This window comes from Hypomesus transpacificus, unplaced genomic scaffold, assembly GCF_021917145.1.
Source record: "Hypomesus transpacificus isolate Combined female unplaced genomic scaffold, fHypTra1 scaffold_52, whole genome shotgun sequence".
Lineage (NCBI taxonomy): Eukaryota > Metazoa > Chordata > Actinopteri > Osmeriformes > Osmeridae > Hypomesus > Hypomesus transpacificus.
The window spans coordinates 505,492-520,088 of NW_025814031.1; the positions used below are offsets into that span (position 1 = coordinate 505,492).

The following is a 14,597-nucleotide window of genomic DNA, read 5'->3' on the forward strand; positions in this document are numbered from 1 at the left end:
TAACGGTGGTCTATTGGTGTAATATGAATTATCATATGGCAACGACAGTACAAGCTTTCTGATTGGCTAATGGGTCCTGCTAGCTGCGTATTGCCCTCCTCGCCCGTCTGACACGGATCCGGACCAATTATTTGTTTGTAAACATTCGGGATGCGCGCGCAGCATGGTGGCAGAAAACTGGGAAAATATAGCCTTTATAACGGCTAGTTACACGGATTAGTCCAATAGTTAGATTTTAAAAGACCAAAAAGGTCGAGGAGGACAACCTTTTTGGGAGAAAGCGATTCCACATTGATCTGTCACATCAGAATTTTTAGTGGGGCACGAAAGTCTTGAAATTTGAGTGAGAATTTCGCCCGGTAGACCGCATAGGCGGCAGCCATGTCTTCACGTCATGACAGTTAATCTTTTTTTACAGTCAGTCCTACAACAACAAAAATGTCTAGCAGGGCAGCTTTCAAGAGATCTGGGAATTCTGCTTTTTGCCAGCTGGTCCAATTATTTTTGTGATTTGTGTAAAACTGGCAATCTGAGTGAGACTGCGTCCCCGTTACTGTACAGTACCCAGCTAACACATGACGTTGCGGCAACGTTGCCAGTAAGTGCTCAGTTGGTAACCCGCGACGTTACCTTCTGGCAACGTCGTGGCAACGTCGTAGCAACGTTATAAAGGAAATGTTGCCAGTTGGTCCCATGGGCAACGTTGCCACGACATCGTTCCTTGGTCGGCTGGTTATGTTATTTTTAGACCAGTGGGCAACGTTGCCGCGACGTCGTACCTTGGTCCGCTGGTTACGTTATTTTTAGACCAGTGGGCAACGTTGCCGCGACGTCGTACCTTGGTCCGCTGGTTACGTTATTTTTAGACCAGTGGGCGACGTTGCCGCGACGTCGTACCTTGGTCCGCTGGTAACGTCATTTTTAGGTCCGTGGGCAACGTTGCCGCGACGTTGTACCTTGGTCGGCTGGTTACGTTATTTTTTGGTCCCATGGACAACGTTGCCGCGACGTTGTACCTTGGTCGGCTGGTTACGTTAATTTTGGTCCCGTGGACAACGTTGCCGCGACGTTGTACCTTGGTCGGCTGGTTACCTTATTTTTAGACCCGTGGACAAAGTTGCCGCGACGTCGTCCCTTGGTCGGCTGGTTACCTTATTTTTGTCGCAGGACAACGGATCTTGAGTGCAATATAGTGGTTTATATATATATACATGTAGACACTGCATGTAATTCATGTGCTGCTCAGCCCCAGCAGGTCATTGGTCATCAATGTTCTCATATGCAGACACATATCGTAAATTAAAAAAGACAGAATGTGGAATATAATTTAGTCTTTCATTCTTTACTATAAACATGTACAAAAGCAATCAATGTGTGATGAGTAACATGATTAAGCAAACATTATTTGTAGGCTATAGCACACCAAAGCTGTATGACACACAATGCAAATTTGTGCTCCAATAGTTTTGTAATAGGCCTACAAAATTGTTAAATGTGACCAAAAGGTAAGCGACTCTTAAGAGTTTCATTTTCAAAGACAAGTCATCACAGAATATTACAATTCTTCCTTAGCAAACCTGCCCCTCAGTCTGCCCCTGAGCAACAACTTTGCGCATGCCCATTTCAACGCATAGCTGAAACTGGGCTTCCTAAACAGTTTTTGCCGGGGTCCTACAGTCTTTCACACAATGGATTTTACCTGGAAATAAGTTACTTCAAAGGTGAGTTTCTTTACAGACATAGTTTAAAATATATAAACATATTTTTAGAAATTGGATGGGGCATATAGGTTTGAAATGGAGTTGTTTATAGCGTTATATCAGATTCACATTGTTTACGTTAGGATTTCGCTAGCTAGGTTAAACCCTCCAGAAAGTTATTTTGAAATACTGAAAATGCATACATGTTATCAAAGTTTAGCGTCTCAAAAATCACCCTCAAAAGAATCAGTGAAAATAAACGTTCAGAACTGTTAGAAAACCTTGTCCCAAAATAGTTTATTTAGCTAGCTAGCCCTGAATTTTCAAAGACGCTAGCGCGTGGCTGATCACGTTCACAGTCGGTCATGGCATGCACAGCAATGGCGTCTGTAAAAGTATCATGTCACTAATTCTTCCAATTTGTACATGACATTTGTTTTTGGATAAGTTTATTCGTTTTAACCTTTAGAAGCGTGAGTTCTAAATATTTCAGACACTTTCACCAGAGTACGTGAGTTATTTTTCCAAAACGGAAGCTATGTAGCTTTAATTAGCTTCCGTTACCTAGCAACCTAAGATAATACTCGTACCAATGCTACTACTTGCTAGTGTTACTTGTTAGCCTACTAATTGTACATTTTGAAGCCATACTGTAGTGTTTATCATATAGTTTCTGCCCATCGGAAAATAGTTGGTTGGAATGTTCAGAATCACACATGTGCGACGCTACGCTGTGGGGCCCTGCTTTCGAACGATCACATATGTGCGATGCTTCTTCAATATCAATATACTAATAGGCTACTATGAACGTAAACTACATTCCACTTTCATTTCTGTACAGGTGATCCGACCACCATCACAAGTACTGTGTCCCTTGGAAATTATGGTAAAGTAATGAATGACCGTTTATAACAGTGGCAATAATTGTATGAGCCATGGCAACCCTAAAGGCTATGCTTTGAAGCAAAAGTATGACTTAAAACGTTTGCATCACCAGATGCCATACCTCTAGGTGTCAACTCTGGTCTGGTGGAGGAGAACCCATAGGGCGCCCCGGAAAACAGCTGGCAGCCAGGCAAGTGCAAATATAAGACACTCAAAAAAATACTCATACCATTGCCATTGTAAGGCATACCTAATTGTAAGGCATACTTAAGTTGTTCTGATCGTGGGGGGAAACATATTTGTCAAAACAACAAATGTTGTCTTACTAATGCTTTGTATACCCCATTCAGCTGTACCATCTTGGGCAAAGACCAATCAAGGTAACATTTGTTACGTACATCAATGTTACAGCTAATCAAGAAGAACCACAGTGTATGCCAATCATGCAAACTCTTGTAAACTTGTTTTACTTGTCTTTAATTACAGACACATTACAGGTTATGCTCCGGAAGATGGAGACATTGGAAGAGAACCAGCGAGAGGCTCTCCTGTTCAGGCGACCACAGGGCAGACACACTGAAGAGGTGCCAGTGATGGACCTACAGGTGGCCCAAACACAGGCTGAACTTCAAGACCTTGAGGAGCGCCTTAAGGTGCTGGAGTTGCGAAAGAGAGCGGAAAGTGTTTGGAGATCCCATAAACTATGGCTTACACGCATTCAACGTTCACATTGGTGCTGACAATAAGTTCATGACTTCTAATTCCAGACGCTGTGATGAAGTAGAAGACGGGACTGGGAGAGAAAGCTGTGGAGCTCCGCATAGAGGAAACACTCAAACACACCCCGGCAGCCCATTCAAAACCAGCCAGGTGAATGAATCATGTTTGCAACTTCCATATCCAATCTTTCACATGGCTATGACACAAATCTAGAATCACATAATATTTTAATTGATGACGTATATTATTTTAGATGTGATTTTTTTAATGACTTGTATAGCCCCTTTTCACACGTGCGATTATGTTAATCGAACACTAACTTATTTTGTGCTTCCTTGTCAGGGCCAACAGACAGAACTCATAGCGGGGACTGGAAGAAGATTTTAATTCATTTTTTGCACTTTGTTTGTTTGGCACTTTTGTTTTGCAGTGTTTGTTTTGCAGTGTTTTTTTCTTTGCAGTGTTTGTTTTGCAGTGGCACTTTTTAATCACGTATTTATATATTTTGGCCATTTTAGTTTTTATTGTAAATGTTACATGCATACTTTGTGCATTGTCATTTTAGCAGACGCTCTTATTTACAGGATATTCCCTGGAGGAAAGTAAGGTGAAGTGCCTTGCCCAAGGACACATCATTTGGCAACCTTCTGATTTAATAGCCTGATTCCCCAACCGATCAGCCATCTGACTCCCCTTTAGTATAGGTAGACCACATATTTAGGATTCCTATATGGTGAATGTATATACCTTCCTGCCAAAGTAAATTCCTTGTCTGTGCAAACTTTCATGGCGATTAAAACACTTTCTGATTCTGAAATGCTGCCTCGTTTATGATTTAGCTTGAGTCAGGCTACACATCACACAAACATATTCCTCCTAACGTTGGCTATCTATTAAACCAAAACAAGTAGCCTTCTGGGCAAATGAGGTCTGCATATGAAATATAGGTTACTTCATAATTAAGTAAATTGTTGACGTTGCAGTTACGGACTAGCAACGTCACAAAATTACGTTGCTAGGAGGTCGCCGTTACGGACTGGCAACGTCACAAAACAACGTTGCTAGGAGGTCGCGGTTACCGACTGGCAACGTCGGAAAGTAACGTTGCCACGACGTCGCGGTTACGGATTGGCAACGTCCCAAAACAACGTTGCTAGAAGGTTGCGGTTACCGACTGCAACGTCGGAAAATAACGTTCCGACGACGTCGCGGTTACGGACTGGCAACGTCAGAAAATTATGTTGCTAGGAGGTTGCGGTTACGGACTTGCAACGTCTGAAAATAACGTTGCCACGACGTTGCGGTTACGGACTGGCAACGTCGGAAAATTAACGTTGCCACAACGTCGCGGTTAGGACTGGCAACGTCACAAGATGACGTTGCGGCAACCTACTGGCGCCCCACAGATGCACGGTCCCGCAACGTCGCCAAAGACGTTGCGGCAACGTATGTTTGGTCATCGCGTGACGTTGCGACAAGTCAGGGCAACGGAAATGTGTTAGCTGGGTAGTGTTTTGACAATAGCCTCAGTCAGACTTGGGTCGCTCACTGGCAGTCTGCACAATGTTGTTTGTCACTCCATTCTACACTTGGAACGTCAGGGAGGACTGCCTTTGGTAGATACGAGCCTGCTGAAGATAGCCAGAATCTCGGATTTCTTCAACCAAACCATAATTTGCCTGAGAAAGCTACCTCCGTTACTAGCTAGCCAGGCTAGTTTTGCCCGTTTCACTCCTCAGGCTATTTAAAAAGGTACATGTTAGCCAATGAATGCCAGCAAGATTTATCTCGTTTCTCTCCCATGAGAGCTAGTTCAGAAAACGTGTTTCTTTCAACTGCACTGTTAACACTGGGTCAAATACTTACGCCAGGATCGCTGCAGAAACCAACTCTGCTAAAACAGGGCGTTTACTTTGTTCCGATTCAGGGATTAATATGATAAAATGTTGCTGTTGCCCCTTTGTTCGGTTTGTGTTTACACTGCAACATTTAACAGCGGACTAAATCTTGTAAACAAACTCCACGCGCTAGCAAACTGTTCTCTCATTGGTACGATTTGAATGCGGCTTAATAGGCTGTTGCTTTTTTTTTTTTAAAGGTGTGGGGGAGTGGGGGTGCGTGAACCCGTTCGGGATGTAGTAGGGGGTGCGTGGCCTAAAAAGTTTGGGAACCGCTGGAATAGACCAACCGTCCTGGGGGAAAGGGGGGCCGGTCAACCGTGTTGCTGGCCAACCGTGTCGCCCAATCTTCTTTTTTTCTTTTATTAGTAGGCATGTGCAATTTAGCTAGCAGGGGAAAAATACAAACAACGAAAATCACCAGTTAACTTGATTTAAATTTGCAAGAACTATAGACTTATACAATAACGGGTTTAAGAACTGACAACATAAGTTATACGATTTACAGTTCTCAAGGACGCACACACGGAATCTCAACTGCGGTGTGAAGCGTGTGTCTGTGCTATTCTCCGACATGCACTCTAACAATCACTGCTGATAGGCTATACGGACTAAACCTTTGTACAGCCTGATTTCTAACACCGTGGCGGCAGAAATTTAGCCATAGAGGAAACACTGCACTATATGTTATCATTCCAGGTTAAGAATACCAATGGAGGCTGTGTTTGAAATCGTGAATCAAACTTTTGTCAGCATTTTGAGTGGAAATGTAATTGCCTATATGCCACGGTGAGCTGACGTACTTTCGCCTAAAACTCTCAGTCACCACGTTTACTTCCGCTGCAATGTAATCTAATGTTACCTAGATTGTAGAAGACAGTGTATTGGGTACGTGGCTACGTGTAGCCTAAAAATAAGTGTTGGGTAAGGTACTTGGAAAATGTAGTGAGCTAAGCTACCAGTAAATGTAGCAAGTCTCCATGTGATGTCGATTTAACCTGTAGCGTGTATCGAGCTACTTTTGTTGTGCTTGTTAGCTTTGAAGTGGCTCGCTACATGAGAAGCTACAGGTTGAATCGACATCACATGGACAGTCGACATGCCAACATTGTGTTACTGTTCAAACGTCATGCCAGGTGAATTCTTCTGTGGTTAATATCAGGATAATGTCTACCGGTACCTGCAATGTTAGTGAAATTCATGACAAAAGATAGTTGGGAATGCATCACATTTGTTTACAACTTAATAAAGGTTGACTTATCCTCATTGATCGGTAGCACTGACACATAATTGTTAGCCCTGCCAGACCCTGGTTTGAAACTGTGATTAACATTGAATTACGGTTCAATACATTATACCAATAAAACACTGGACAAAATACAACAGTAATAAGGATGATTAGTGCAACTGAGCGTTACAGTAACGTCGTTAACTACTCTCGCTAACATGTACGCTAGGCAAACACTTAATTTTAACCGTACCTTCATAATTATGGACATGATTCGAAACGTAGAGTTTAAATCCTTTGTCCTTTCTTGCGGTGGCTGTGGCTGAATTAGCCTGGATAATTCTGCTCACATCTGTCAGGGATATTGTTGGGAGATCCAGGAGTGAGCGGGTGAAAAATGCAGCCATTGTTACTGCGTTGACAGAGAGACAGGAACTGAACGTGGTGGCTGAGACCGTGGAGTGGAGGTACGTGGCATATAGGCAATTTGCATTTGTAGGCTACAGGTGTACTATTAGTGCACGTCGGGCTGGCCCTCTCAGCGGAAAGACAGTTTAGTGGCCGCTCTGTCCATTCGCGCACCTCACAGTTGCGTCTTGATCAGACAAGAAGAAACGCTTTTCAACTGGATTATTATTGATCAAAACAGAACGAGGGTTCGGCTGTAGCTTACTTGAAACATACTATTGAGAACATATTCGCTGACATGCATTGCACACGTGATGAACACAGGTTTTTTCTTCATCGCTGACTTTTTTTGCCTTTTGCGCTCGGGATTTGTCATTGGCGCTTGGGAAAACGGCTTTGGCGGGCGCCAACAATTTCTCTATGTAGGAAAAACCCCTGTATAATACCAGAAAATATAAAAATGATTGAAACCATCATTCACCTGTTCGCAGTTCACTGAATATGAATACTACGATTCACGTAGGTCAATTATTTTGGTTTCGAAACGGCGAATTTCGCCAAAAGGTGAAGGATTTTCATGTCTGTTTCCTTCTGCAATGCCATTGTCTAAGCCAATACATGGCCATCAAATGCACGGGGGATGCAAACTCACGTACCATGGTTGGCCAAAGCATGCCTCTCATTCACTCAAGTAGTTCTTAAAGTGGAACTTAACTGATTTATGAAGTACGGCTCATTTCATTATTAAAATAAGATCGCAAAACTTTATCTGACAACCATTGGCGAAAAACTGCTATCAACTTTGGGGGGGAAATTAGGACATTTTCTCAAAAGCAATTTCTGAGGGGGACACCAAAATGATTGCTGTAACACAGCCTACATTGTAATATGTTAAATGTATATTGAGGAACCATAATTAATACTCCTGGATCATTTATAGTAACTGAGTTAGTAACTGAAGGGTTGTCTCAACTTGTTCAAATGTAGTTATAGTAGTGTTTCTTATCAGTCAAGTATGAATGCAGGTGTACAGTATTTACAACCAGCAATACCAAAAAAGGCCAGTATGTACTGTACACTGTATGGGTGCCGTTTATGTAATTACAATGGGCATGGTGCAGTCTCATCTAAAATAATCTCAATTGAACCATCATAAAGTCAGGTAAAATCGCAAAACCATTTCTCAAAAAGTGTCAACACTTTGTTGGCAAGAGTCTGCAGTTCTATACATTGTGGGTGGTTCTGTGCCACCACTGAGGTGACTAGACAGTGCTGTGCCATTGTCTCCTATACTGGTGCTGCTGGCAAAAAGGTTGACCCCCAGTCCTGCATTGGCTGTGACACTGATCTGAAGTCTCTCCCTGGCTCTTTCCCTTTCACCACCCTCGCTGACTCACAGTCTGTGTTCCAATGATGAACAATCATTTTGGTGGACCACCAACACAGAGGTCATGCAGGTCTGCCTCTTAGATCAGATCAATTCTGTCTGTTGGCATTGTCGTGCAGTTACGACAAGTAGCTAGCTACATACACCACTTGGTGTTGTTCAACCTGTCAAGTGTTGACTATATTTATATCTTCCGACAGAAACACACATTCTGCATCATATGGAACAACTGTGGTCCTGCGGGTTCATAATTACGGAATGGTTCGAAAGCATACGCCATAGGGTAAACAGGGATAGGTATGATCAATTTTCTTACATTTTTTATGCAGTTTGGCGAGTTGAAATTGAGCTCAACCATTCTCGTGACGTCAGATGTACACTCATTTAAACATGGCGGCGACCGGTTCTTTTTAAGTAGGGTGATTTCAGGTAATGTGGGACACTTTTTGGTAGAGGCTCCAATAGACTTACAAAATAAATGTTAACTCGCCCCAGTGGTGTTTTTGTAAATCGTTTTAGGGCTTAGGAACATTTTCATGTTGGAATAAAATGGGAATACACAATATTATAGAAGCTACACAATTTCAAACATAGCATGACCCCCTCTCTCACTCAGGCAGCATTTTCAGGTAATGTGGGACAGCTTGTCTGGTAAAGTGGGACAGTCGTCATCTGTCAGCCTATAGTCTGCTAAATGCTAATATAATAATAATTTGTTTAACTATATACAGCAATGCTAGGTGCAAGGGTGTGGCAAGATTCATTTAGTTGTGGGGTTTGACTTATACAATAGGCATAAAGTGTAACTGATGTAAACCTTACTGATATGCAGTCTATGTGCTAGCTAGCTAGACCCGCTGCATTAGCATTTTGTTGGACTAGTGTTAGTGGTCACGCCTACAAGTCTGAGAGCGCTGGTTCGATGACAGTGTACGTTGTTATTTAGTTGGGAACTTAAGTGCAGTATGATGCATTGGTATTAAACATTTGAGAACTGTCGAATTAAATTACTTTTATAGCATAAACACAGCATTACTAGATGTCCCACTTTACCTGAAAAATGCTGTCCCACATTACCTGACATGATCAGGTAATGTGGGACAGTCACATAAAACTTTGTTTTCTTTTAACAAAGCATTATTTTACACATTTTTGTGTGTTTTTCAATCAGTGGTTAAAACCCTTCATTAAGCTCCAATAGTACTCGTTGTAACTTAATTTAAATTCCTTTGCCAGCCTTATCATTGAGAAACAGAATGTCGTATGCCGCTGAACTTTCGATGCGTTTTTTCTGTACGGACCTCCTGTCAAGCCAGATCACGCATACTCAGATGATGTTAGACAAATAAAAACCACTGCATAGTGACTAGAAGTGTTGTATTTATGATACAAGATCAGCTCTGGTGATTGGATGTCGGTTTTGCCCATATTAAATCATCAAAATGCATAACTGTCCCACTTTACCTGATGTCCCACATTACCTGAAATCACCCTACATAATTTACACACTAGAGATTTCGAGTATTTATAGAATATGGCATACAGTTGTATGTTATATATTTTTTTATGTCATTAAATGTATAAACTATTATAATATCACTGTGTCTAATCGCAGTTCAGTTCCACTTTAAGAGACAGGTACGAGGGTTCTCCTTACGAGCATGTTCAGGAAACGCACGTAAGATTTAACGATGGTTCGTTATTTTGCTAGTAGAGAACCCTCGTAACAACTAAGATCCATCGTTATCGGGAAACGCAGATCAGTAAACAGGATTTGTATTCACAATACGTTCAGTCACGTAACAGAATACATTACAAAATACATTTTGGGGCATGTAGCCTATTATGTAACAAAATAGGTTTTGAAAGTATCCTTCCCAACACTATCGATAATGGTCAGCTGGACAACCATCTGCTGAGACATTCGGCTTGAAAAGCAAAAACATTTATACATGACCAAACATAGAATCAGAATCAAGATGTTTTCCCTGTGTAGATTAAACTGGGTTTAAGTTTAAACGATAATGTGCTATTCTTCTGAATGGCACGGGAACTTAAATGACCTTCAGTGGTTTCGCTGGCTCGCAGAAACCATCCTGCTGACAAACAAAAATACATAAACGTTCTGCTGTTACTAGTTGAGTGCAAACATCGAGTTACCCAATTTAACAGTTTCAGCGAGTCAGCCTTCGATAGATAGCTCTAACAAAGCTAGCTGGGGTTTAGGCATTTGCTTGTTTTAACACAAGCTAGTGAAACTGGCTAACCGTGGCAAGTAAGCCGGCGAGCAAGGGTATTTCATGGACTTACGCTACTCCTTCACTGGAAACAATCTACAAAGCCCGTGGAATATGCACGTCAATCAACACATTTACAGTATAAGAAAGAGTCAACAGCAACTTACGGAAAGATGATTCAATGTTTGGATCCCTTTCATGACTCCCTAGATCTCTCCTTTAGCCGCTGAGAAAAGACCGATATGGCGGACCTGACGTCCTTACCCATAATACACTGGACTTCAGAGCCGGATACAGTATGAATCTGTCGATTTATTCGCAGAAATTCACAAATAAATCACAGATTTAAATCAAATAGTAGGGCATCTCCTGTCGTACCAGTTGCTCAAATGGTTCGAATTGTCCGTCATTTATTGTGATTTCTATTCATTTCAATGGGTAGTTCATTTATTAAAAATCAACCAATTTCTATCTTGATATACCCAGATAGCAAAAATCATCTGGCCCAGATCCGGGCCAGAGCCTCCATAAAGTCTGGGCCAGATCCGTAAAACGGACTCGGGCCGGTGTCCAACGGCACAATGGGCCAATACCGGCGCGGATCCGTTTTACGGATGTGGTTCACATCCGGACCGACACTGGGCCAGTTCCAAAACGGCAACGATTATTTAGGTTATATTCCCCATATATGTTAGTTCACGCTCAATATAGTTCTCAGTAAGAAAAAAAAAAACGAAGATTTTCAAATAAAATACTTTTATTAATTTTCAAGCCATTAGTTTAAATATATGTACATTCTCAAATTTTAACATAACAAAAAACACAAATGTATAAAAATACAAATAATAAAAAATACAAATCTTTTATTAAATCAAATCAAATGCATAAGAGGAAGAAAACCATGTCCTAGTTTAATGATTCACTTTAACAATACTAAATGCACACATAAAACAGGAATGAACAATGAGTTAGACAGAAGACACAAACTAAGAGGTCTCCTTGGCCATCGCCCTGTCTTTGCGGCCGCCTCCCCTGTCAGATGCCAGGTTGAACCATCTTATGGCGCAAGAGTCAATCTCACTGTCCGGTGCACTCTGATGATTCTTCCTTACAGCTTCTGTTGAGGGAGTTTGTCCATAACTTAATAAAACTGTCACTAACAGATATTCTGAATGTTCCACTTATTCCAGCTAATTCTTCATTGCAGTGGTTCTCAAACCTTTCCTAAGGGACCACCTGTCCTGCATGTTTTAGATGTTTCCCTGCTCTAACAAACCTGATTCAAATGAATAGGTCGTTATCTAGCTCTGTAGAAGCCTGTTTACGAACATGCATTTGAATCAGGTGTGTTGGAGCAGGGAAACATCTAAAACATGCAGGACAGGTGGTCCCTGAGGACAGGTTTGAGAACCACTGCTCCATTGTTTTGACAGCTACTTCACTGTATTTTACAATACTTACTGATTAACAGAGTTAAAAAAGGTTTCTTCTTGATCAAAAGACAAAATATTTGCTACAATTATGCACAGTTTTGTTGGCTCATGAAATCAGGTCTAAAAATGTTGTTTTGTGAACTCTATGAAGTTTGCAATTCTGCATCAAATGCTGGGTTTATCTGAACAGAACCCTGCACTCAACACCAGCTAAACAATGTTAAAACCCAGTAGACTAAACAGCAGTGATGGATGTCGCCTTAAAGGTGATGATGTAAAAAGACAATGAAGTTGTTGGCTTTATACCATGTTTTGCTTAGCATGAGAATTCCTTGAGTCTTTCAGCCACTCCTCCAACTCCTCCACTTCAGACATGGTGGCCAGTGGGAAACTCATATTGTCCGGCATCTCAGCCACTGGAGTTTCTGTACCCACTCTTGCAGCAAGACTGTTGACAGCAGCAGCAAGTTGCATTTGTTGCTGCTTGATGTGTTCCAGCAGGGTCAGGATGTGCAGCTGAGCCGCTACAGAAAGAGTTACAATACATGTTCTAAGAAAATCTGAGCCCATAGGATAGTTAAAGAACCTTTCAATTTTTGAGAAAACTTTGAATACTACATAAATTCCTTTCACAGATTGAGTGATGTTATGTAAAACACAGATATCTCTGCCTATAGCAAAAACATTATCGCCTGTGGAAACTTTCACTGTCCATTCTTTAGTATGTAGCTCTCTGTACTGTGCTTCAGCTTGAAGGCCATCAGGAACAGGTCCAACATAATGTTGCCTTCTTAGACCCTCACGACAACCAATGCTGCAGATCTTTTGAACCTCTGATAACCTTCGTACTACCTGATCCTGGACTACCTCTTCAGTTTATGAAGGTAATTTTCAAATGGAAAAGCAGAGATAGTGTCCAAACAACCATGCACATCTGCATCTGCAGACAGGTGGACCAAGGAATGGACATTATACACTAAGGCATCTCTGCCGTACAGCTCCCCAAAATGACTAACAAATGTGGAGAGCAGTGTGTTTGCATATGTACTATACATATGGACTAGCTGTGGACTGACAAGGATGGAAATACCTGTAGATAACAACATAAAGTTGTTATATAAATTACTGTCTAAATATGGTTCCAGAACAACAGGGCCTGTATACAAGAGAAATTGTCTGAACTCTGTAGCTTTCCAACGATCTAATTCTCGAAGGGATCATGGTTTCCTTGCAAACTCTGCTGGTATATACCTACGCATCTGAGTTAGACTTTCTGAAATCCTGTCAACAAGACTAGAGGACAAACGAAACATCAGAGGGCCCCTCAGCCAAATGTTTAGCAATCGTCGCATTACACCTAAACATGCAAGGTGCATGTAATCAAGGGGAAACCGAGTTACCATACCAACATCTAAATTAGAAAATCCATGAGGTCCTTCATGGTGATGATCCTCATCAGCTCTCTGTGAAAATGATGAGTCAGTCCGTAACATGTAATTATTTAAAGGGTAAGTCATTCATCTGTTAATGTAAACACCTGGCTGGGAACATTTATCACATCCGTGATATCCATTGTGAGCCTTTGTGTTTTTTACAAATGCCCTAGCAGGTGTATCACACACAACAGAAACCATTTCAAGGAACACTTTTTTCCCACTGAAATCAAAACCTCTCTGTAGCTGTTGTAACTCACATGTGAAGTCTTGCAAAAATTCTTCAGCTGGATAAGGTTTTTTACTGCCACAAAAAATGCCTATGACAACAGGTTCCTTCATTGGAACACTTAACAGAAGTCCTAAAATAGGCCAAAACTGAATATTTGTGCTTTTAAACAGTGGTAACCCATCAATATTAATCTGCAGCTTGAATTTAAAGCCATCAGCAACATTGCGTATATGTTGAGATAAGGTGTTACGAAGCGCTGCCAAGATACCTGTATAATGATACAACCCACCACATTTTTCTTGTATTTTGTAATTAATTTCTGTTTTGAGGACAGTCCTAGCATCTTTTGGCAGTTCTGGGTGGTACACCCTCAACAGGGTAAGGAGGGCTGTGAGCGCGACCAAAGAAATACTGAACTGTACAGCCCAATTGGCTAAGCTGTCCAAAAGGCTCACATGCTCTTCATCAGTGTCATCATCAGACTCTGAAACCATTTCTTCTCCCCCCCATTCTATGTCTGTGTGATGGTCATCTGAATTGTCATCCTCCACTTGAGGAGTAACGCTAGAGTCACAATCATGGTTGCCATCGCTGTCATTGGTGTTGTCACATGGGTCTGCCCTGTTTTCTACCGCCTGTTCTGTTAAATGAGAGTCGTCTGCAATGTCATGGAGTCGTTTTTCTAATGCAAAGCGTGCCCTCCGCCTGACTCCGGAGTCTGTTAATGGAGGTTGCCTCCTTTTCATCTTCTCTCTAAAATAGATTCTGACAGAAATACATGTTTTAGGGTCCATCTGGGGTTTAACCCCAGCCCTCTACTGATCTTTATTTATTTATTTTCCACTGTATATGTGTGTGTATCAGACATTTATCTGAATAACAACAAAGTTAATACAAAAAAAACTAAACAAGTTAACACTTTTTACTCCTTATACCCATAAATATTGTAACACATTGTATGTTTGTGTGTTTGACTCACCTTCCTGTTGTGCTGAAGACGTGATGTGTGACTCCTTTCTGTTACAGTATTCCAGAT

The 14,597-nt window shown here is 41.5% G+C and overlaps 1 protein-coding gene across 2 annotated transcripts in view; it reads right to left on the bottom strand.

The window, feature by feature from the left end:
- Positions 1 to 10,752, bottom strand: part of LOC124465502 (cytochrome b-c1 complex subunit 2, mitochondrial) — a 55,937-nt gene extending 45,185 nt beyond the window's left edge. For both annotated transcript variants that reach the window (XM_047017321.1, XM_047017320.1), the window contains exon 1: positions 10,631 to 10,752. In XM_047017321.1, the coding sequence (XP_046873277.1) occupies positions 10,631 to 10,663 (33 nt within the window). In that variant the 5' untranslated portion in view covers positions 10,664 to 10,752. The remainder of the gene's footprint in view (positions 1 to 10,630) is intronic.
- Between the last annotated feature and the right edge of the window lie 3,845 nt (positions 10,753 to 14,597).